The sequence below is a fragment of the Dipodomys spectabilis genome, unplaced genomic scaffold (genome assembly GCF_019054845.1).
Source record: "Dipodomys spectabilis isolate Male_0828 unplaced genomic scaffold, ASM1905484v1 ptg000001l, whole genome shotgun sequence".
Classification (NCBI taxonomy): Eukaryota; Metazoa; Chordata; class Mammalia; order Rodentia; family Heteromyidae; genus Dipodomys; species Dipodomys spectabilis.
In genome coordinates this window covers 22,009,653-22,034,070 of record NW_024870678.1, presented here as the reverse complement: position 1 = coordinate 22,034,070, position 24,418 = coordinate 22,009,653, and the positions used below count along the sequence as shown (strand labels likewise).

At 41.0% G+C, this 24,418-nt stretch overlaps 1 protein-coding gene across 2 annotated transcripts in view; it reads right to left on the bottom strand.

Moving 5' to 3' along the window:
• The window catches only part of Myb (MYB proto-oncogene, transcription factor), a 34,814-nt gene extending 10,733 nt beyond the window's left edge, over positions 1–24,081 (bottom strand). Inside the window, exons 1-15 of one of the 2 annotated variants that reach the window (XM_042673396.1) lie at positions 23,840–24,081; positions 19,223–19,340; positions 17,431–17,502; positions 15,719–15,811; positions 15,251–15,471; positions 13,509–13,743; positions 12,031–12,111; positions 11,553–11,657; positions 9,605–9,859; positions 8,362–8,724; positions 6,283–6,425; positions 4,999–5,113; positions 4,554–4,679; positions 3,617–3,727; positions 2,365–2,472 (exon numbers count right to left, since the gene is read on the bottom strand). In XM_042673396.1, coding sequence (XP_042529330.1) covers positions 2,365–2,472; positions 3,617–3,727; positions 4,554–4,679; positions 4,999–5,113; positions 6,283–6,425; positions 8,362–8,724; positions 9,605–9,859; positions 11,553–11,657; positions 12,031–12,111; positions 13,509–13,743; positions 15,251–15,471; positions 15,719–15,811; positions 17,431–17,502; positions 19,223–19,340; positions 23,840–23,862 — 2,169 coding nt within the window. In that variant the 5' untranslated portion in view covers positions 23,863–24,081. The remainder of the gene's footprint in view (positions 1–2,364; positions 2,473–3,616; positions 3,728–4,553; positions 4,680–4,998; positions 5,114–6,282; positions 6,426–8,361; positions 8,725–9,604; positions 9,860–11,552; positions 11,658–12,030; positions 12,112–13,508; positions 13,744–15,250; positions 15,472–15,718; positions 15,812–17,430; positions 17,503–19,222; positions 19,341–23,839) is intronic. The other variant, XM_042673449.1, reaches the window with a different exon arrangement.
• Between the last annotated feature and the right edge of the window lie 337 nt (positions 24,082–24,418).

Sequence of the window (24,418 nt, the reverse complement as noted above, 5' to 3'; positions counted from 1 at the left end):
CATCTTCTGGATTAAAAAAAAATTCTATGCTCTAGGAACTGCAGGCTGAAAAATAAAATAAAATGGTTTTCCTTTCTGGATCAAGGATCAGTTATAAGTAAAATTGTGAAATGGCTGTCTCTTGCATTTACATCTTGCTAATCTGTTTTCTGTGCCTCTCTAAGGCCTGAGTAGAGATGATCCTTTCTCATCTCCTATGTCTTAGTGATGCTGCGATTCTTTTCCAGGTGGGTCCTACCTGAGCCTGACTGTCCCAGGGACTTCTGCTTGTCCACAACTACAGATGCTCCCTCTCCCACACTAGCCCACGGCCATCTTTTACCAAAGCAATTGGAAAGCTACCGGGAAATGATCTCATTTAATTAATAAGCCAAAGTGCGTACATCTCTTCCTGATTTGAAGGGAGTTATTTCATCATTACATTTCCACACATGTTTACAATGTTTCCCAATCAATCTTTGTCAGTAGTGGGCCTTGAACTCTGGGCCTGAGTGCTGCCCCTCAGCTCTTCAGCTCAAGGCGAGCGCTCTACCTCTTGAGCTACAGCGCCACTTCCCTCTTCCTGATTTGTACTTAGTAATTTTTAAAAATGATACTGAAGCTGGGTGCCAGTGGTTTATATCTGTAATCCTAGCTACTCAGGAGGCTGAACTGAGGATCCCTGTACTAAGATGACTCAAGCAGACAAATCTTGAGACCTTTATCTTCAATGAATCAGCAAAACAAAACAAAATAGAAGAAGAGGCTTGGCTTGCAGTGAAAAAGTCAAGTGAGATTGTGAAGCTGAGTTTAAGCCCTAGTGTTGGCACATACACACACACACACACAATCTAAAAATATAAATAATAGTATCACAAACACTAAAATGGGAACTTTTAAGATTCTCACAATTTGGCTTGAGAAAACATATCTCAATGGTGGGAAAGCTCTAGAAGGAGAATGAGTCAGCTCTCAAGTCCAGCTGTTACAGAGCCCTTTAATTTATAGCACCAAAAATGACTTCCTGCTACTGATCAGAATGTTTTTTTGAAACTTTCCTGTGAGTAGAACAGAGGGGGCTGCAGCCTGCTGGATGTTAGGATAGTTAATCTGGAGGTACAAAGCCACCTTGGTAATATACATTGGGCTCAGGAATTTGGGTTGGAATTTGTTGCATTTTATCAATATATTATATAGTTCATAGTTATCTCTTTTGATATTAAAACCTGACCAAAAAATGGCCTACTAAAGATCAGCCATAACATTGACACCTACCTTCTTTATTCAGATACATTGCAAATATTTTCTGTCTATTAATTTCAAATTTTACTTAAGATTTAAACAGTTTCTGTGCTTTGATTGTTTAGTAATAGATCATAAAGAATACAAATCTGGCTGGGCACTGGTGGTTCACGCCTGTAATCCTAGCTTCTTAGGAGGCTGAGCTCTGGGGATCCTGGTTTGAAAATAGCTTCGGCAGAAAAGTCTGTGAGACTCTTATCTCTAATAAACCAGCAAAAAGCTAGAAGTGGAGGTGTGTCTCAAGTGGTAGAGTGCCAGACTTGAGCAAAAAAGCCAACCAATAGCATGTGGCTCTGATTTCAAGCCTTAGTGCCTGCACAAAAATAAAAATAAATAAATAAATATCTAAAAAAAAAGTGAACTGGCTGGGAAAGGTGGCTCAGTGGTAGAGCGCTTGCCTTGCATGCATGAGGCCCTGAGTTCGATTCCTCAGTACCACATAAGCAGGGGGAAAAAAAGCCGGAAGTGGTACTGTGGCTCAAGTGGTAGAGTGCTAGCCTTGAGCTGAAGAGCTGAGGGACAGCGTCCAAGCCCAGAGTTCAGGCCCCACGACCAGACCAAAAAAAAAAAAAAAAAAAGTGAACTATACAGACACACCTAACGAGGGATTAAAAGCAGAAGGAGAACGCTGAAGGCATAGCTCAAGTCATAGAACCACCTGCCTTGTGGGGACAAGGCCCTGGATTTAATGTGAGCCACCAATACACAAAAGCAAGATGATGATGTAAGTGTTACATACTGTATTAGTCATTGTAAAAAAAAAATGTGTCACTTCATCATGCTTAGAGGGCCTGCTCTTATAAAAGTTTCCAGCACGTTTCACATAAGTAGCAACAAAAACTTGTAAGTTGTTTCTTAGATACAAAGAAATTGTTTAGCACTGGAGATGTAGCCCAGTGGCAGAGCACTTGCCTGGCATGCACCTATAATCTGGGTTGGATCTCCAGGAGCACACACACAAAAGAATTTTAAGGGACTACTTCTTTATGTCTGAAATAATAAAGACCACATACAGTCATGTATAATAGGTAGCAGTTTTTCAGTGGATCAAGCTTAAGTCACCAAGGTTAAAACAGTCATTACCTGCAAAGGACTCAACAGGGACCTGTTTTTAGGTACTGTGAATGCTTTGAGAACATTGTCTTCATCTTCTGATACTGGCGTCATTAAAACAGAGCTTGTAAGAATATTCTAAAGGGAAAGGAATCATTTAAAATTTAAATTAAGCTTGGATAAAATGAGTGTCAACCTCATTCTAACATTGTAGAGAGCAGAAATATTTTAAAGCTACAAATTAACAACAGCACAGTGGTGAAAATATAGCATTTAGAATCAGAGTTCTAGTCTGGTACCAGCCCTGCATAATCTTAAACAAATGGCCAATCTGTTCAGTGTCCCTGTTATTATAGTGGAAGAAAAAATTGTTATCAACTCTTCAGGGTTATTGTGAGGATTGCATGAATTAATCCATCTAAAGCCCTTAGATTAGTTCTTACCACTTAGTGCACACTGAATAAAACATTAGCAATTATTACTTGCTCTGATGCTTGAAAGACATAAAGGGAACTATTTCCAACTTCCCAATCATTAAGTGGTGGTGACCGAAGTAATGCCATACAGCTGGTCCCTGGCACCCATGGATTTGCCAACCAAAAATATTCAGAAAGAAAACTTGGCATCTGCCTGAGGATGTACAGACTACTTTTCTCGCCATAATTCCCTAACCAACACAGTGTAACAGCCCTTTACATTGTCTCAGGGGTTATAAGCGTGTATATAAGTTATAAGTGCATATGTTCTATGGAAATATCAAGACACTTCCTGTAAGGGACTTGAGCATCTTCAGAGTTTGGTACTTGAGGTGGGTCCTAAATGCCATGAATTCTTCTGTGATGGGGTGAGACAGCTGTACAAGGCCATGCTTCTACTATATATCATGGTTGGCTCCATGCTAGACACTTTGTAAAACCAATCACAGACAATCTAACTACAAGGAAATACTGCCTTTAGAAAACAAGTAATTAAAAAAAATGGAAAGCTTGGCATTATATTTTCAAGGAAATATCCACAGAAATGGCAAGAACTTTGAAAACATTTTTAAAAATTGAAAAAAAATCACCAATGGAATAGAATCTATTTCTAATACCTAAGCAAAACTCTCAACTTTATATCTCCATGAATAATCACTATTTAAAAATCATGCAGTAGAGAATAAATAGAAATCAGAGGCATTAAAGAGTTGTTGCTGCAACGATCTGAGCCTTGCCAGCCATATGCAGGATTTTGTGGGGCCCAACATCACAGAGCAGCTGGAGGCTTGTTTGCACACACTTACTGGGGCATCTTCCAGAGGTGTCGCCTGGGTAAACAGCTGAGTGTGCAGACTGTCCCCTTCCCAGTGGTTTGAGCAGAAGAAATTGCCCACTTTATCAGTTGGTGATTCCACCTAAAAGTAGGAAGTACTTTATCATTTCTAAGCTACATCTTCTATCAAACATTTCTTCTCAGGAGTACCTTCCTGTGTCTCAAACAGGCCACGTTACATGAAAATAAGTCCAAGAGGCACTGAACTCCACATGTTGGGAAGGTTCCTGACCAACAATTCAATTCTTGCCAGTTGGAGTTTCTTTTCTCAACCATGGAATTAAAGACACTATTATTTTTCAATGTAAATTCCAATTTTCCATGGTATGAGAAAGCGAAGGAATACAATATTCACCATCAATGGAATCTGTGTTCCCAGGCTATGGTCACTCTTTTTGATATGCAAAAACATGAAAATTAAATATTTATCTTTTTATAACCTAGGATTTTTTAGAAGTTTGTTTGTTTGTTTTGTCCTTCATGGAGCTTGAACTCTGGGCCTGGGCACTGTCCTCATTTCTTCAGCTCAACGCTAATGCTCTACCACTTGAGCCACAGCACCACTCCTGGCTTTTTCTGCTTATGTGATGCTAAAGAATTGGACCCAGGTCCTCATGCAAGCAAGGCAAGCACTTTACCACTGAGCCACCTTCCCAACCCAGAAGTATGATTTTTTAAAAATCCTGCTGCCCTCTTTTCTGTTTTCTGTCTAACCCTGATGTCAATGTGGCTTCCCATCTGGAAACGGTGGTGACTACAGTGGAATGACAGTTTCTGATTGAATCTTGCATAGATCTTAGACAAAAAGCTTTTACCTAGTGTATCCTAGTGCTTTCACATAGTATGACAAGTTGCACAAAAGAACGAACAGACTTTGGGGTTGTCCTTTCCAAGGATCTTGAACTTACCTCTTGTTTGATCTTCTTAAGTAAGGGCGGTCCATTCTCTGGAAATTCAGTAACAATTCCAGATTCATCGGATTCCTGTTTGATCACATCCTGTAGATCTTCCACTAGATGAGAGGGTGTCTGAGGCTAAAGGCAAGAATGGATATTCTGTTATTAAAGGATAATTCCTTTTTCGGGGGGGGGGGGGTCCGGTCATGGGGCCTGAACTCTGGGCCTGGGCGCTGTCCCTCAGCTCTTCAGCTCAAGGCTAGCACTCTACCACTTGAGCTACAGTGCCACTTCCGGCTTTTTTCTTTTTGCTTATGTGGTGCTGAGGAATCCAACCCAGGGCCTCAGGCATGCAAGGCAAGCGCTCTACCACTGAGCCACCTTCCCAGCCCCATAAAGGAAAATTTTTGACTGTGCTAATAAACTGACTAAGCCCAAGGACTTTTCTAGAACTTACTAGCATCTTCAAGGGACCATATTTAATTTCTTGAGCTGCGAGAGCATGTTTAAATGGTGTAGGAGTTCTTGGAGAGCTTTCTAGGATTGACCTTTTGATAGTTGGAGTTCTGAAACTTTAAAAAGAGAACAAACAATAGTTGAATAAGAAATACAAGTATCCATTACATTGCTCTACTGATCAAACAATTTTCCAAAAAGTATACTAAGGTCTGTTACTGGTATGAAATTGGATTGCTAATCAACCATATGTATACCTTAAGGAAAAGATAACATGCATACCATATACTTACAAATATTTCAAAATATTATATCCCAAAGACTAAGAGCACTGAAATATTGTTTCATCTTTCCTAAACGGATCTGAAGACACAAGTAATGTTCCTAGGTCTGTATAATGACGACATACATTGTGATATCTGATGCCATTTGCTTCTGATTTTTTTCTACTCACTAAAATTGAGACCACACTAGAAAACCTGTGTTAACCTTACTTAGTACGAGTGTACTTTTCTCAGGTCTCTTATAATTTACACCTTTATTTTATCTGCTATTTCCTTGAATAGTTGTAGTCTTTATCAATCTTGGGTTTTAACCATATGGGGTGTCAACAGAGGTCCATTTTTCTACTTAATTTTTTTTTTGGATGTGGGTCTTGAACTCTGGGCCTGGGCACTGTCCCTCAGCTCTTCAGCTCAAGGCGAGCGCTCTACCACTTGAGCTACAGCTCCACTTCTGATTTTCTAGTGGTTTATTGGAGTAAGGAGTCTCATGGTCTTTCCTGCCCGGGCTGGCTTTGAACTGCGATCCTCAGATCTTCAGCCTTCTGAGTAGCTAGGATTACAGGTGTGAGTCACCAGTACCTGGCTTCTACTTAAATTTTTAAAAGAAAATAACTAAGATTGAAAATATTAACCCAGTAAAGAACTATACTTGATCTCATTTTGAAGGTTAGAATTGGGGAAGGAAGGTGAAAATCTTTTCTGTGAGAATAAACAGCCTTTATTCAATGAACAAACCGGACAGAAACATATAAAAACTATGCTGTATGTGTACAGGAAAATTCTGGAGTGGACTACAAATGATTATTTCGTTTATCCCCCATCTCCTACCTGTAGTTTCGTTGTAATGTGCTCAAGACACATATTCAATGTGGGAATGTAGATAATACATACAGGTGAAGCAGTAAAATTGTAAGCATACAAGCAGGTCACACATTTGAGGACTATATTTTCATTAGCACAGGTAAATAAGATAAAGACTTTTCTTTAAATTAAGGACTTACATGGTATTTTCCTTGTGAGTTTTCACAGTCTGGTCTCTATGAAATGGTGTTGTAACAGTCAATTTGTGACCATTGAGAGGGGTGGAGGTTAAAGAAGGCATTTCCATGTCTAAGTTTTCATGGGTACTGGAAGTGTTTAAGAACTAAACATGAGGAGAAAGAACAAAATTACTTAGATTGAACACTGGTTCTGTACTCAGCAAAAGTTAAAGTCACACCTAGACAACTAGCATGTTTTTTTACTGACCCATTACACAAAAGAATAAACATGTTCATGGTCATATGAACATGATTGTGGAGCAGGAACTGTTTTACTTAAATTGAGCATCCAAAATTTGGAATTTCATGTTTAAGAAATAACATCTAGAGTCAATGCTGAAAAGTTGGTAAAAATCCTAAGAAAATAGTGTCAATGAATGATACTTGCCATTAATGAGGATGAGGCAGTTTTTTTTATTAACATTAAAAAGATTATGTATAGTACATAATACTTGATAATGATAATAAATAACTATGGTACTGGAAAAAAGATTAAAGATTTATTTTCTTTCACATTGTTCTCTCTTTAAGAATCTATAATCATGTTATATAAGATTTGCTTACTAACGTTATTTCCACATAATTATGTGAAAAATTATTGAATAATATTATATAGCTGTCAGAACAGAAAAAGTCCTGGGGGAAAATAGGTATTCCTAAAATGATTCCAAGGTAAAGTGAGCTTGGGAAACATAATGTATCATAATATTCTCTTAGAAATTCACAAGACATGTAAGAATCTTAATAACTCTGAGGTGGATGGGCATAGTGGTCCATGCCTATAATACCACCTACTCTGGAGGCTGAGGTAGGAGGAACTCAGGTCCAAGGCCAGCCCTAGGCAAAAAGCATGAGAAATAAACCAAAAAAGTAAAAGGACTGTAGTTGTGGTTCAAGTGATTCAAGTGTTTGCTTAGGAAATAACTGGAGTCCCTGAATTCAACATATACAAATGAAAACAAACTTTCAGGAAAGTCAGTCCTGGTGGTATGCACCTCTAGACCTATTTATTTAGGAGGCTGAAGCAGAAGGATTGCTTGAGCCTAGGAGTTCCAGGTCAATGTAGACAATAGAGTGAGACTCCCATCTCAAATAAAGTACGAAATGAAACAAAAGACCACGAAAACAAAACAATGGCAACAAATAAACTTTGAAGGGCACCCCAATAAAGAAACAAGTTTTCACAAAATTTCCTATCTGTATATTTAGAATTTTTGTGCAACAAGATCAAAGTTTTACAGAACAAATATTCTGTAGATCATAATTTGAAAAATGCAGACAAAAAAACCCCTTATTTTTAAAAACAAATTTGGCCATGAGGTAGTATGCTGGCCTAGCTTGCATAAGATCCTGGGTTTGATTCTTAGCACTTCCCCATCAAAACCAAAAAATCTTCAGTGAATATATTGTAAAAATATTTTGAAAGTGCCAAATTAGCAAATAATTTACTAATTCAGGAACACAAGTCTGACCAGTATTATAAATACCATGGCAAAATTCAAAAGAACTCACATTGAACTCACATTTAGATCACTTTCCTTAAACATTTGTTTCTCATCCTCTCTCTAAACATTTCCACTTAAAGATGGATATGAATTTTTTTTTAAATCTTCTCATTGCAACCCAAATGTTATATAATCATAGTTTCTTTGGGGTCAGTGAATCACACCATAAAAAAAATGAACAGAAATGGGAAAACGTGTTAGAATTTTTTTTTGTAGAAGGAGGAAGTCACATGGGAAAAGAGAGGCAGAAATGTTAAACTTTAATGTGAAAATAAAAGTATATCTCATGCAACTACCTTCCAAATTACAAAAAAAAAAAAGTAAGAGAGAAGGTGTGACCATCATCAGTCAGCATGCAGCCAGGCTCATCTTCAAGAAGCAGTAGGGCTTAGCCCCAACTAGACTCAGAAGCAAGGGATGAGATGAGCAAGGACAGCAGTAATTAGTCATTTGTTCCAAAGGATTAGTTTCTAGATTATTAAGGCTCAGGTGTCTGCTGAAAATTAGTAACAGCTGTGCCGAAATCAGGCTCTACCTGCGAGGGGGAGAAGGGCAGGCTTTTGACAGGGGAAGGCTTGGGAGTTGAGCTGCTACCATCAGCAAAGAGGAAGGAGCTAGATTCTCCAGCAGCTAAGGGGCTGCCCTGGCCCCATTTTTTGCGAAGGATGACCAGTGGAATTGTGCCGTGCCTTGCTGGAGGTAAGGACTTGGGTGAGCCAAAGGAACCCTCGCTCAACATGCGTCTGTTCACTCTTGGGCTAGGCCCTCCTGCAGGTCTAGTCCCAGGGCCCTCTCTTTGCTGAAGTTGGCGGGCTCTGCCTGTGTGATGTTGGCTAGGTGAAAAAGCTGCTTCTTCAAAGAACTCAAAACTGCTGAGGTCACACCATGCTGAAGAATCCTGAAACAATGTGGGAGGCACAGAGCTTTGAGACTGTGTGTGCACAATGTATGTCATTGTCACCTGAAGCAGAACCCTGAGCCAGAGATGAGAAGTGCAAGAAAACACTGGGTCCCTTTGCTGCATTTCTCCTAGCCAGAGGCAAAAGTTATTCTGTTGCCCTGCATTGGCGGGGTCTATGCTGCCTCATGGCTGGATTTTGTGCCTATTCTGTGGGAAGCTGTGACACTCTCACTCATATGCAATCAAAAACACACAGAAAGTTCTATATGGCATGCTATGGCAATATCCAGTCCCCATCTAATGAGTATTCAATGAATGCTCTTTAACCAATTAGAAATCAAGGAAACGAAGTGAGTGCTGAGCTCAAATTGATCTCACTAAGATTCATGTATCTCAATGAACCATCGGGCCCCGAATCAATGAGCACCACTTTGGCAAGTCCAACCCACCCACAAACTGATTATTGCTTCACATACACTGAAGAAGTGCTTTAAGCCCCATAATTTTTAATAAGCTATACAAAGGCAAAGGCAAATTCTAGAGAAGTACCAAGAGGCAAAACTAAAACTCAGTTAAAGGTAACTCAAACATCATCCCATAACCTCAGTGAGTTGTTTTGCCTTACAAGTCGAAATCATTATTTTTTTAAAGATACATGCATTTAAAGGAAATGTGCAGAAAGCTACTTTTTGTCTGGGTAGCTTAGGAAATTGGATCTCAAAAAAAAATATATGAACTAAGACTAAAATCATACTTTTACTTTTATATGACTCTAGGCCAATTATATATGTGCGATAAAATCATGGCAATTATCTTTAAAGTGCGTTTTCTAATTCCTCTTCCAGAAACATGTACTTGCCTGGACAATTCTACTTACAGAATCTATAAATTGGAGTGTTTCTGCAAATTCTAAGAGGTTCTTAACATTATCCAGAATGGTGCCCTGGTGGACGATCATGCACCTTGCAGGTGAGGCACTTTCTTCAGGCAGGGAACCAGGATCCACTGGCAGAGATGGAGTGGAGTGGTGTTCTCCCAAACAGGAAACAGGTGCACTGTCTCCATGAGGTCTGCTGTGGTCGGCAATGGAGGTGCTCTGCCACCCAGGGTAGCTGCATGTGTGGTTCTGTGTCTGAGGAAGGGGAGGGGGGGGGTGTAGAAATAAAGAAAAAAGCGGGGAGAAGAAAGGAAGAAGGAACTTAGCAATGATATTGCACAAGGTATCAGATGCTGTTGGAGGAAAGATAAAACTAGTTGCATCATCCACAACTTATGCCTATGAGACAGTTGTCAAGATGTTTCCTTCTTGTCAGGGTGAAGCCCCTCGCTTTTTAGTAGCACACTAGTTTGTACCTATATAATTGCCCTAATTGCTGCCATTTTTGCTAAAGCTTCAACTCACGGGACTATGTCAAAGAGTATGAGATTCTCATATTGAATCTCTTAGAAATCTACTTAAGTATGATTTGCAAAAGGCAATGACTGCTAGGGTTAGGGCCTGTGCTATTTGCAAGCTTATCTATGGAAAGGTAATACTTTACTGATAAAATGCACCGCATTTTTAAAACTCTGACTTGAAAGTTAGCCAAGCCTTTAAACGTGGCTAACTAGCTAAAGCTACATAGTAAAAGACACTAAAGTGTTGATCTATAAGGAAGTACACCTGAGAGAAAAACACAGTTGTACATACTGTGCAGATTCCGTTGCCTCTACCCCTTTCTAAGGCTACAGATTGCACTGGAGCAGGGAAGGCCTGCCAAATCAACGTGGTTAGAAAAGCAGAAGAGCAAATTAACAGAAGTCTCCTTACAGCATGACCACGCAACAGGAGAAATTGCAAAACGGTAACTAAAGTGAAAAAGTAGTGGAACTGGCATGTGCACATAATCATTTTATTTTTTAAGGAAAAGAAATGGACCCCCAAGGATACCTACTGTGTATCACTTCTTTGTCATGTACTGTGTTGGTTAACTACATATTTTACAAAGTACATGCTGTTTTCCCAGGTTGCTGCCCTATCACAAAAAAGATGTCAGAATTCAATAAAGGCCCAAACATAGGCGTGCCAGTGAAAGAATGCAGTTAAAGTTACTTCTGAGGAGGCATATACATCTATATAAGCTTACCTATAGCTTATGAATTTTATAGTTTATGTATTTTAAATTTTATATATTTCACATTTTACGTATTATAGATTTCTATATTTTATATGTGCATATCTATGCACACATGCATATATTCATATATATATCATATATATACTGAATATGCATCAAATCATGTTTGACATTTCACAATATGAAAATATACAGGGTAAGAAAATAACAGAAAAAGAAAAGAAAATCAGATAAATAGACACTGACAGATACAGAGCTATGTAAAGCAATGCAAACTTTACATTCAGTTTATCTTTGTTAGTCTTCAAATTCATTAGTCTTTCATAGGAAAAAGAAGTACAGTCACAAAGGGGTACTGTATTTCTATTACAATAACAATCAGAATACTTCCAGAGGCCCTAAATTCAAGCCCCCGTAACAGAAGTCCTTGTGATGAAGCCTATATTATATGCCAAAAAAACACAAAAAATAATATTTGCTTACATTAAAATTAGCAAAATTGGGGGGACTGCTTCCAATTTAATGTACATTCTGATAAACCACAGTATTTTCATTAGTAACAATGTCTTGTGCTTACATTCTGTGAGTGGATATATAGAGTTTGAGCTTAGTTTAATATTTAGAAGAGAAGAAAAAAATGAGACAGAAGAAGTCTAGGGACAGCCTGGCCCCTCCCACCCGAGCCCAGCACACAAGTGCCATCCTTACTGGTAATGCCTGTTGTCCTTTCAGCTCATTCTCAGTAGACATTAGGAGCAACTCTAATTCCTTTATTCTCTTCTCTTTCTCAGGGTCTTCGTCATTATAGTGTCTCTGGAATTACAAGTTAAAGGGGAAAAGACAGACGTGTGACTGGAAGCTGTACAATGATTGCACTGCAGCTTAGAATGTGAGCCACCAGACCCAGATCAGAGCCTTAACGCAAAACCAACACCAGAAATCCTCCTGAATCATAGGAGATCTGACCCAGAATGGATATTGATTGATGTGTTACTTCAACTTGTAACATGATGACAAGTGTCTCCAGAAATCAAGATGGGTAGGTTACTGGTCTGAATGTTCCCCTCCCCTCTTTCTTTTTATTTAAGTGGCTGGGTGAAAATATGTATTTAACTGTAAGAAAGAAAGGATTTCTTCAATGCAATGCCTTACCCAGCTAGTGAGTTCTTTTACAGGATGATCTTACCTGAATGGCTGCAGCAGCTGGCTGAGGGACATTGACTATATTTACATGTAACGCTACAGGATATGGAACGTGGCTGGAGACCTAGTTCAAAAAGCAAAACAAAGGCCCAGTCATTCCTGGATACATATGCTTCAGGGAATTGGCTTTTCTAAGGTTCTGTTCTGGCACTAAAGGAAATAGTATTTTACTGATAAAATTCACCAAACAAGTTTTAAAAACTCGAATGTGATATTCAGTCAAGAGCTAAAGCCACATAGTAAAAGAAACTAAAGAGTTCACTTGTAAGGAGCATTTTTAGAGAAAAACACAATGGAAAATATATTTCATGAAATATATAAGAAGTCTTCATGGAAAACCAGTGGCACAAGCTACTTGTAACTCAGAATATTCTTCGAATAAGAATTTTTAAAAAACACAAAACCTCTGAGAATTCATTCACCTGAAGACCTTTCTGGAAAGTTTATAGTCACATCCATGGAACAGATAATGAAGAGCAAAAAGCGTTTATGAATATGGTTGCATAACATTTTCATAGGATCTCTGTATTCTTTTTTTTTTTTTTTTGGGTCCGGTCGTGGGGCCTGAACTCTGGGCCTGGGCACTGTCCCTCAGCTCTTCAGCTCAAGGCTAGCGCTCTACCACTTGAGCCACAGCACCACTTCCGGCTTTTTTCTTTTTGCTTATGTGGTGCTGAGGAATCGAACCCAGGGCCTTGAGCATGCAAGGCAAGCGCTCTACCACTGAGCCACCTTCCCAGCCCCTCTGTATTCTTATGTTATTTATTATTGATAATTCTGTTCATCTTTCCTGATATGTTTTCTTCATTATTCTTCTTTACTACCCACTATAAATCCTCTCTCCATAGATATAATATCTAGAAATAAGGAAAGAATGACACAAATCCAAAGGAAGATAAAAGGAAACTTCAGACAATCAATGTCATAAAGCTCTACTATTGGCTCTGAGGACGAAGGCAAATATTTATGGAATGACTGAATTAAGATATTTTTCTAGCTCACTGTCAGAATTGAGCTTAAAACCATCCATTGTATTTTAGCGCTAAGCTACCTTCTTTTTAAATCTTTACATGTAGTATTACATTCGCTTCTCATTTTTAGTAGGGAAAAATAGTAGCCCAGAAAAATAGCTTCTTTTTCCCATTTCTCTTTGACAGCACATTTGTAAATTTATCTTCAGATTTATATTTACATTCCAATCAGATCTGAAGCAGCACAGTGCTGAAGCAACACTACTTCTAGGAGATATCAAATCCTGGACAAATCACTTAGTATTCTTGTTTCTGGGTATATCAATGAGAGATAGTCATAACTATGCCTATCTACTGCAAAGAGTACAGGTGAAAAACATGATCTTGTTTATGCAAGCTCCCTGAAAAGTACACAACTGCAAAGTATCTTCATTATAACCTGGAGTTAAAATACCCATCTCGTTAAACCAAATTCTCGAAAATAGCTTACATTTTGTGCTTCAGAAATGTGGTAATAGGAATAGTCATTATTAACTGAGGGCTGGCCAGTTAGAGGGAGTTGAGATGAAGGTGAGGCATGGGTAAAACCCATCAAATGACCGTTCTTCTGGAAACTGGTAGCCACTGGTGGTTGACTGGTTTTTGAAGACTCCTGCAGGTAACCTTCCTGTTCCACCTTCCGACGCATTGTAGAATTCCAGTGGTTCTTGATAGCATTATCAGTTCTGCACAGAAATATACCGTAAAAAGTTTTACAAACAAAAATTGCACTTCGGATTACAGTTAATGGACAGAAAACTGTTTCTAACAGAAATCTATTATTTGGGCCCACTAATCGTTGTTTTCCCTTTTAAATTGTTTTGGTCTTTTCCTATCACCATGAGTTCCCTGATGACTTATTTTAAATCAATAGATTTTTCTTATTCACATGATTTGTAAGGTAGGAATTTCTCTATAAAGTGTGATAGCTTTTCACCATTTTGTTCTCCTGGTAAGGAATATTTTCAATAGAATACCCTCTTCATTGCAAATTACCCCAGGTGATGTGACTTAGGTGGGGAGGGGTGAGGGCAGGGCGGGCTACCCAGTACTACAGAGACTTGACAAAGTTTAGGAATGGAAATGAGATAGGCAGAATGTATACTCTATCGCTCATAGCACCAGTAAGAAAAGTTCAGTGAAAACAACTCATCTCTTGAAAACCACTCCAAATATTCTTATTATCAGCTAGAGATCAGAAAATGGGATTCCAAAAGAAAAGACACTAACCCAGGATATCTTCAAATTACAAAGCAGCTAAAGTTTTCCATTCTTGTGAAAACAGTTTCTTAAAAAAAAGAAAAAAAGTTTTAAGACTCCTTTTCCTAGTTCCATGGGGGTGGGGCAAGATGTGCGAAAGAAAGAGGAAGTTCAATTGCCCTTTCGATTTTTAAAAGAATCAAGAACATATATTCTTGGACTACAGGGGAGAAAAGGCCTCTATTAACCAAACTAGAATTTTTTTGAACCTCTTACTAAGCCACAAGAGAGGAAATGCTCTGAAACATCACAAAAAAATACTACATGATCATTTTTCCACTTTTAGATTAAGAAGCCCAAGAATTTAAGTACCCTTAATAGCTTCTACCTTAAGATTTATAGTGAGTGGTATTTTCCAAAATCAAGAAATGATTTACTATTTAATCAAGTGGGACAAAAATGAGCTTCTATAGTTATCCTTCATAATGAGGTCATTTTCTTGCCTTGTTCATTAAACAGAAAAATTGATTGTAGAAATATATTACATCATGGTAGAATGAAGTGTGCTGTAGATATTAGGAAATTAGTAGTTGGTCATTGCATTGGCTGCATGAATTCAGAACCAAAAATCAGCCTGACTGCCTGTCTGTCCTCATTTTCCTTGCACATATTTAGAGTTTTTAATTTACAAAATACTTAGACATTCATTTCCTAGTACTAGCTCAATGAAATAGGTAATTAGTCATTGTACAAATGGAGAAATAAAGGCTGAGGAAAATTAAAAGGTTTGGCCCACAGCTTACCATTGGATAGACAAATGAAGTTCCAAACAGATAAACAGTAAGATCTCTTCTTATTCTAAAATCTATGGATCTACTTTCTCTCATGAAGCAGGATGGAGGCGATATAATTCATTCACACATTCAAAGCAGAATACTCAATACCCATTCCCTTGTTTTTCCCAACCAATATATGTTTTTGACATAATATTACCGTCCAGGCAGTAGTTTTGCGATTTCCGCCCATCTGTTCCCCAGTCTCTTGTGTGCCTGGTAAATAATTCTGTCTTCCTCTTCTGTCCAGGAGGTTTTCTTAACTTCTGGATTCAAATGGTTATGCCACCTTTCCCTACATTGTTTTCCAATTCTCCCCTTTAAGTGCTTGGCAATAACAGACCACCGTTTTGGACCGTATTTCTGTACAAGCTCTATCACCTTCAGATAAACACAAAAATAATCTGTGTTTTAATGTTACTTCATGAGTCAGTGTAATCATGCTTCACTGTAACAAGATGTTTAGAACTTCTAAAACACCAACTTTCATTAATATCGGAAATATGAGAACAGAGTTCTTTCCATTTATATACTTTACCTTCTTCCTTAGGCTGGAAAACATAGACCGAAAGATATTGTAGGAATATTCTTAGTGATAAATAACATAGCCATAAAAGACAAAACTTACTCTTTGATCTTCTTCTTTGGTCCATGGACCCTTGATGAGCTCAGGGTTTAGAACTTTCTGCCAGCGATGTTGGCACTGCACATCTGTCCGATTCTAAATAAAGTATGCACCCGCACAAAGACAGGATGTGATAACCATGTAAAGACACAGGAATCATATGTAGAAATGATATAGCAGTAAGAGAATATTTTTATGGTATGTATGGAGAATATAGCTATTGCTCATTACTTCATAAGCTAAAGAATATATCAAAGTTGCATCTCTGTGTCCTTCAGGGAATAGAGGTTCCACATGAATAAAAGGAACATCAGATCAACCTTAACCTCAGTCTATTGCATGTAGATGTACCAATATGGGTGGCCTACAATCAACTAGAGATCCTATAGTGACAGGCCATAATGGGAATCCACCTACAAATACTCAAGGTTTCTTTCCATCCAAGGTAAGAGATGTGCATCAATTAGGACCACAAGTATTTATTTTACACAAAGAACAAAGATGATAAAAGATAGGCTCTACTTTATAGGAACTGGTAATCCTATAAGAGGGAAAAGACAAATGTATAATTAACTACTACAAAAGGCTGAGTTTGATTCATATGCAAGAGAGATCAAAGTAAAATAGAGTCTGGATGAGAAGGATTCCCTTAGGAGGAATCCAAAATAGTCCTTGATATGGACTTTGACCAATGGTCAGGACTTTCAACTGGTGAAACAAAAGGAGAGCAATCTAGAAAATGAAATCAGCAGAAACCGAAGCCCAAAGGAGGGAAAGTAGAAATATCCAAAGCTGCTGTGGAGAGGAAGTAGACAGAAGCCTGGTGGCCCTAAGTAGGAGGGCCTTTGTTTCAGGTCAAGACTGTTAATTTGTAAGTCACATGGGTGGTTTATTTTTATTTTTTTAGTGCTGAGGATTAAATCCTGGGCCTTGCACATGCTAGGCAATAGCTGTGCCACTGAGCTACAGTCCCAGGCTTGTTAGTTTGGAAAAGATAACATACAAATTGTACTTTAGGAAGCTCTGTCTACCAATAGTGTTTGGGACTGATGGAAGAATGAAAAGCTACAAATGGGGTAGCTAGTTAGGAAGCTGCTCTAACAGACCAGGTAAGAGGACAGGTGTAACCTGTAGCCTGACATTGGAATGAAAAAGATAAGATAGTCTACAAAGGAATTCCAGGCTTCTTAGTAACCTACATGGATGTAAGGATGGACTAGTGGGATAAGTGAGAACCCATGTCAAAATTTTAAACCTAGGGAGTAAAGATAGGGTTACCTATGAAAGCAGAGGATGTAGATAGAAGAAAAAAAAGCAAATTTAATCTTCTACGTTGTAACAGATCAACAAATGCTAAGTTATATTGTCCTAATAAACAAGAAGAAATTGTTGTTGAAATGTGGCCAGAATTCTCTTAGTAATTGACTCAGAAGCCCATTTCTGGGTTATAATATAAATATAAGTGGGGTTGGAAGAACTCTCCTCCTGCTTCTTATATAGAGACAAATATGGAATGTCCTATGAAAGTGAAGCTGTGGCTCAAGTGGTAGAATGTCAGCCTTGAGCAAAAAATCCTCAGGGCCTGAGTTCAAGCCCCAGAACTGGCACAAAAGGAAAATAAGACACAAATATGTAATATCCTAGGAATGTCTATGAGAATATTTTAATTAATTCTGTGGGACAATTTCTTATAAGGAAGAAAATTATTAACTTACCGGGAGATAATTGGCAATAACTTTCCAGTCATCTGTTCCATTTTGTTCCACGAGCTTCTTTAGTTTTTCATCCTAGAACATTTAAAGGTAATCCTAGAATATCAGAAATTTACTGAATACCTAATTCTATTCAACTTATATGAACAAGGGAACCAAGCCCATGAGCCAATTCAGGAAAAACAACCTCAATAGTATCCAAATACACAGGATATGAATTTAATCCATTGGTTTAAAGAAGAGATTTATTTAGCAACAGATGGTATTGTTAGTTGCATAAAGATAGGGTATATCATTTTTCCTTCCAGACTTTAGTATTATCATCTACAAATGGGAATTAATACTTATATCATCAGAATTATATGGGAATTACATAAAGTAATTATACAAAACTTTACAAGAATGCTTGGCATATATTGGGTGTCTGATGTATAGTAACTGTAGAGTAAGAGTTTTAAGTGAATTTCAATTGTTAGGCTCAGTAGCCATTAAATTAGGGCAAAGATAAGATATAGATTAAGAAAGGATATTTACAGTTTGTTCAACCTTCATAAAAAATAGAAGATATCATTTTGTACCTAACTTTAAGGCATGTATAATGTAATAAAATAATTTAGTTTTTGTATCAATGTATTCAATGCTTATTTAAGTAAAACTATCGAACATGAAAAACAATGTTCTTCAGCAATTGCTTGTATCAGTCCATATTTTCCCCATTATCCTATTTGTTCCACAAATGTCTTTCTAAATGTGTTCCTTTTTCTTCAAAAGATAAATTCATACATGATGCAAGTTGCTGGTACAATGCAGATACAGGACTTAGGAAACCAGTGTTGACATAAGAACTTCTTTATCCCCAAAGGTCATCTACTGCATAATCTCTCTAGGTGAACCATATTTCTTATGTGCCTCCCTGGGAATTCTATCTGCCTGTCAATAGAGATTCTGGTTTAACCAGAGTGTGAATGGAAATGAAAGGGAATTTACTTCATTTGACTTAACTTCATTTGTTCTAACATAAAAGTAACTTTCCTTCACACATTAATAATTTTTCTTCTGAAGGATTTTCCATTTCCACAAAAACAAGCTTTTGATAAACTAGAAAAGAAATGATAGGGAACAGATACAGCTCTAGCCATTAATAGATGCTTTTAGAGCAAACATAGGCTCTGAAATATCTTATGTCAAGAACCTTAAAGGAAGACAATATAACAAGATGAAGTCTATGAGTGTTTTGTTTTAGAAATAGCAATTCCATTCATTCATTTATTCAGTCTTTATGAATGGCCTTCTTTGCAGCAAGTAATTCTGTGTTCAAAGTACACAAAGATGAAGAAACATTTAGCTCTACCTTCAAGAGACTTGTAATCTACTAGGATAAACATTATGCAATTGCAACAATTAGGCAGAACAGGCATCTAGTGACATGGGAATATAGGCAGATGCATTCAATCTTATTGCAAGAAGCCAGGGATGGTTTTATAGAAGAGTCAATGATTTCACAGGTAATGAAAAAGTAGAAAGAAGTAGTGGGAGCCAGGAATGAGAACTCAACAGACAAAAAAGAATGTAGCATAAAGGGAGAAGAGAGAGATTCAAAGAACTACAAATAGTTTGGCAATGGATGGCAGAATGAGATTGTCTGGGAGTGGTAAAGCTGAAGGCACTACACAAGATGGCTGGGATAAGCTCTTGATGAGCCCATTCACAAGCACCTGTGGCATTAGCTACCAGGTTGTTTTTCATAAATTGTAGAGGCTATATTTCCCCCTGTTTTGATAGAGTGATTAGTTACCTCTTCCCTGGTCCACCTAGTTTTCCCCAAGTGACGCTTTCCAGACTTAGGAAGCAGCCCATCATAGTCATGATCACACATCTCAAGGTCTTCATCATCTTCATCACTACTGTATATACTGCAGAAAGAAGAATGGGCAGACATGGGCTGAAACAAGAGGATTTAAATTACTGGATTATAAAACCGGCACAAAAACTCCTCAATAAGCTTTTTGAAAATAAGGGAGATAAAACTTCACGAGCTTGCACAATAAGACTGTTTTCTGAATTCTGTTGCTGTAGTATTATAAACTGGTTCTGCTGTTATTGGTATCCACAGATACAGCAAAGGGCCTGGCACTTTCTATTGCTCTGCATGTTTAAACCTGCTGTTACTGTTAGACCAGTGACAAATTACATGTTTGGCAACCATCCAACCAATAAAGGCTTAAGTTTAAAATTTAATGTTAAGGACAAGAAAAGGAACAAGAGTCTACATCCTTTATATAAGTGCTTACTCAAAAACTTTGATAAACAAATCAATTATGTTCTAATGGAGGGGGTGTTCAACTAAAATTTAACAACTTCAATAAAGAAAATGTCTAATAATATAATTATAGTCATCCTTTAAAGATTAGAAGAGTAGGAGAATTTAAGAGGAAAAGATTGTTTTAGCCCAAGAAAAGATAAACCCATCAAGTAATCAAACTCTTTTGCAACTAACATAAATATCAAATTATTTGTATCTCTGAGTCTGTATGACCTAACTTGTGGCTATGTTTACAATACTTGGTTTCCAGAGTAACTAAGTGAATAATTAGGCAGAATTCTACTAACTTTTGTCTTACTATCTCTGACTAAATGGTGTTTAAAATATCCTAAAATATATCTCATTTTTAAAAACCAAGGGATTTCCCTCCTAAGGAAATCTATGGTTTTTTTCTAAACATTATTATCTTCAAAAGTGCTTTCTTTCTTTTGCTACTTGAGTAAAACTATGAATTTTGATGATATCTGAAGTAATTACATGCTTAATGTTTATTAATCATTTATTGAATAAATGGAGGTAATTTTACTTCTAGTTGTAATTTTCCTTTTAGAACTTAAGAGATGAAAAAATTATATCCTTAGAATACTGAAATTTTTCCTTGTCATATTGGGAATTCCATTAAGCTCAGACAAATAAAAATGATTACAAAGAACTATCATAATACAAATAGTTGGTAAAGAGAAAATCTATATTTATAATGGTTTTTTTCTTCCCAAATAGCTCACAAATGTATGTTACCAACCTCCCTACAAAGCAAGCAAAAGTGTTTAAAGTCATGAATTGGGACTCTTGTAATTTAAAACTATTATTCTGGACAACAACTGATGGTTCAGGCTGCAAGGTGACTGGATGTGTTCTAACTTCAAAATACTTCCATTATCTAGGTGCTGGTGGCTCAAGCTTGTAATCCCAACTAGTAATTCTCAAAAGGCCGAGATCTGAAGATCTTGGTTCAAAGTCAGCCCAGGCAGGAAAGTCTCATCTCCAATTAACCACCAGAAAACCAAAAGTAGAGCTGTGGCTCAAAGTGATAGAGTACTAGCCTTGACCACAAAAGGTCGGGACCACATGCAGTCCCTGAGTTCAAGCCCCACAACTGACAAAAAAAAAATACTACCACAATTACAAAAAAAAATCCACTAAATTGTATTCATATACTGTAGTCATTTTCCCATATATTTGGGGAGGGGTAGTTATTATAAGTCTAGGGCTGTCAGTGGCTTTTTGAAGGCACATACTGAAGAGCTCTTTGGAAAATCCTCAAATGAGGTAGACCTTTGAATGGAGCCATATATTTAACTCAAATTAAGCCTTTGGATTTGTCTAGATCTGGGAGATCACCCTTTCAGAACTGTGGAGGACATTCTCCAAGCTAGTCGTTGGGCCCCTCCGGGTAAACAGAAGAATCTGTTCTAGGAATTAGCACCAGATTCAGTCGTCCACAGGGGGCAGCCAAGGTAAGGTAAACGAACAGGGATCAACCAGGACCAGGGCTCTGGTGCAAATCGCTTTGTTGCTTTCTTTCCGGGCTTCCCTCCCTCCCCCTCTTCCCTCTCGGGCCCTTTCCCTCGCTACCCTCCTCCCCCACCAACTCCCCAGTCCCTCCCCTCCACCGAGGGATTAGATTCTATTTCTAAGGTACTTTCCAGCGCGCGTACATGATGCCCCAGTATCTTCCGTTCCTCTTTTAAAACCAAGCCCGGAGGCGGAGACGTGCAAAGCCAAGATCTGTGTGTAGGGGGGGTGGGGGGGGGGAAGGAGGAGAACGTGGCCTGTGACTGACTCCTGCAGGTGCTGAAGGCGCCCCGGAGGACAGCCAGCGAGCCCAGGGCTGCTCTCAGCCGGGTTGGCTGGGCAGGGGGCTCCTCTTTGAGCTTTGCATGCGACTTCCTTGCTCTCTAAAGTGACCCGATCACCTCAGTAGCATGATTAATTTCTACTAAGGACCTGAAATAACTTTTCCTTTATCTGCTCTGACAAGATCTCAGACCTAACAGTCAACAGACTTTCAAAGGCTGCGTTCAGGCTTGATGCACACGACTCCTCCACCTGCTAGACCCGGTGTGGTTACCAGGGTACAAGTATGAATGTTGCATTCTGTCAAGGAACCAAACCGTGCAAAGAAACGAAAAAAGAAAAGGGGCGCTGGTGTGGGGAGCGGGGTGTGGGGAGGGGTGTTGGGAAAAGGGAGGGGAGCGGGAGAGGAAGTGCCTTGCGGCCGCTACTGTGATTCTAGAAAAGGGGTTCCTATGCATTTCGCTGACCTGGTTAATAATCCTTGCCTAGCTGACGCTTGCCTTGCAAGAAATGGCTCGGATCCCGCCGCAGCCGGGTTTCTCTTCTCCCACCCTCAAGCCCCCTCCACCCCGCCCAACACACACCCAGGCCAGGTTCAAGGCTCCCGCCCCTCCCCGCAGCCTCCCCTCCTCGCTACCTGAGAGCGGCGGGGAACCTGAGCGGCCCCGCCCCACAGGGGCAACAGATCTTGGGGCGCAGAGCCTCTGCCGCGCCTCCTCCCAGCACCCCCCATTCTCCTCTCACCCCCCCTCAGCCCCCGCCTTCCCAGCTGCAGGTTTGGCTCTCAACCGAACAGGTGACCCCGGCGCTCCCAAAGGGGAAAGGTGAAACCTCTCGAAACGCCGCGCCCCAGCCCTGCGCGCGGAGGGCCCTGGGCGAGGCCTTAGGGAGCCAAAGTCCCCCCTGCGCCTAAGTTGCCCCCCTCTTTTTCCCTGACACCCAGCCAAGCCGAGGTGCCGCTCCCCGCGCAGGCCGGCTGGGGTGCGCAGGCAGGGCCCGCGCCCAGGCTCTTTGCAACTTCCCGGTGACGCTCGGGGACCGGTGCCTGCCGGCTTAAAAGAGAAAAAAAAGAAAAGAAAAGCAATTAAGTTAGGCGCAAATTAAACACGCGATGGCGAAGCCGGAAGGTATGCTTTGCCTGCAGGACTTTTATTCCTCCCCCCCCGACCCCCCGCACGGATGGATTCTCCGAGGTCCTTCCAGTGGCCCCGCCTGGGGCCGGTGACCCAAAGGAGCGAGAGCCAGGGCCAGCTCCGGGCGTCCACGTGTGCGCACGGCGCACGGCGCCCGCCCGGTCTTTCGCCCCCGACCCCCACCCGGGGGCAGTCTGTGGTCATTGCACCCCCGGGTGCGCTGCAGCGACCTTGGGGACTGTGGAGCTCTAGTCCTTTGCCACGGTGGGCACTGCCACCGTGCCAACCTCCACTCCCCTCCCCTACGCATCGGTCGCTCAGGGAGCCCCGGCGTGTCCAGTCCCGGAAATCCTGAGGCCGATAGAAGCTGCACGGCCAGCGAATGACAGTTCGGACGAGTCTGTCTGTCTCTCTCTTTCTCTCGTTCTGTCCCCTCAACCCATCCGTGAGGCCAACGTGCAAGAGGGAATGTCTCCCACCGTCGTGGCCGGCCTTGCAAGTGCGGTGACATGTGCAACGCGGGGGGAGGAGGCGCGCGCGTGCCCTCGACATTTGCAATAGACCTAAATAAAAGCCTTTCACACGATCAGGACTCGAATCTTCCAAACCAGGGCTGCGAACAACTTGCAAACCCGTTCCATCCCTCCCCAAAATCGTCTCCGCAGCCGCCTGTCAGCTGACACTCCTCCTGCCATCCATAAAGAATGAATGAAATTTAAATGAACTACCTGCAGCTACAAAACAAACCTAGCCTTTTGCCTCTATCTGCCATATGCTCTGCAATCTCAAGTCCAAACACATCTCAATGCATCTAGCAATTAGGCTGCGACTCCCTCGCTGGCACCCGGGGCATCAAGCCAGGCACCTGGTGAGTTCCCCCAGGGCTACGGGCACCGCCGCTCTGTCCCGCGCCGGAACGTGTTCCTCCCCCCCCACCCCCCCAAGCCTTAAACAGAAATGTATCCCCCCCCCCCCCCCCAGCCCCGCTCTGCCAGGTCCGGACCGTCCCGCACACTTTCCCATTCATCCGTCTCCCAGCGCCCCAGGCAGAGGCTGACAGCCCCGCAGAAGGTCTGGGAATGAATTCCCACCTGCTCCCAGGCCCTGAGCGCCCCGCGCGCGCCCCCTCCCTAGACCGCCCGCCCCGGCTCCCCGTTACCTGTGCCGGGGTCTCCTGGCCATGGCGCGGCGGGCGCGAAGCTCCGCCGAGAGCGGTGGGGACCCAACCGGCCGCCGCCACCCGCTGCCCACCGCCTCGCGGGCGTCTCTTCCCGGCTGCGCAGCGGGCGCTCGGCACGGCCGGGGCGAAGTTTCTCAGGAGAAAGAGGAGGAGGAGGAGGAGGAGGTCCCGAAGGAGGAGGAGAAGGAGGAGGAGGAGGAAACAGGTTGATATTAAAGTGTAAACTCTGTAAACAGAGATGCCATCAAACAAAGAGCTTTGGACACTCCCCCTCCCGCCAAATCTGGCGCCCCTGCAGTGCGCACGCGCCCTGCCCGCCGCCTCCGCGGTCGCCCTGGCTGCAGCCCGCGGGGCGGCCCGGCCGGCGCGGCCGCGGCTCCCATTCGTCTCCCGCGCCCCGGCGTTGAGTCTGGCGCGCCGCGAGGCCCGGACGGCGCGCGGGCGGAGAGCCCGGACCTGGGAGGGGGTGGCCGAGGGGGGCCCGCAGTGGCGGCGCCTTTTCCTGCGCAAACCCCGCTCCCGGATCGTGGTGGCGCCGGTCCGCGCCAAGTCTCCCCG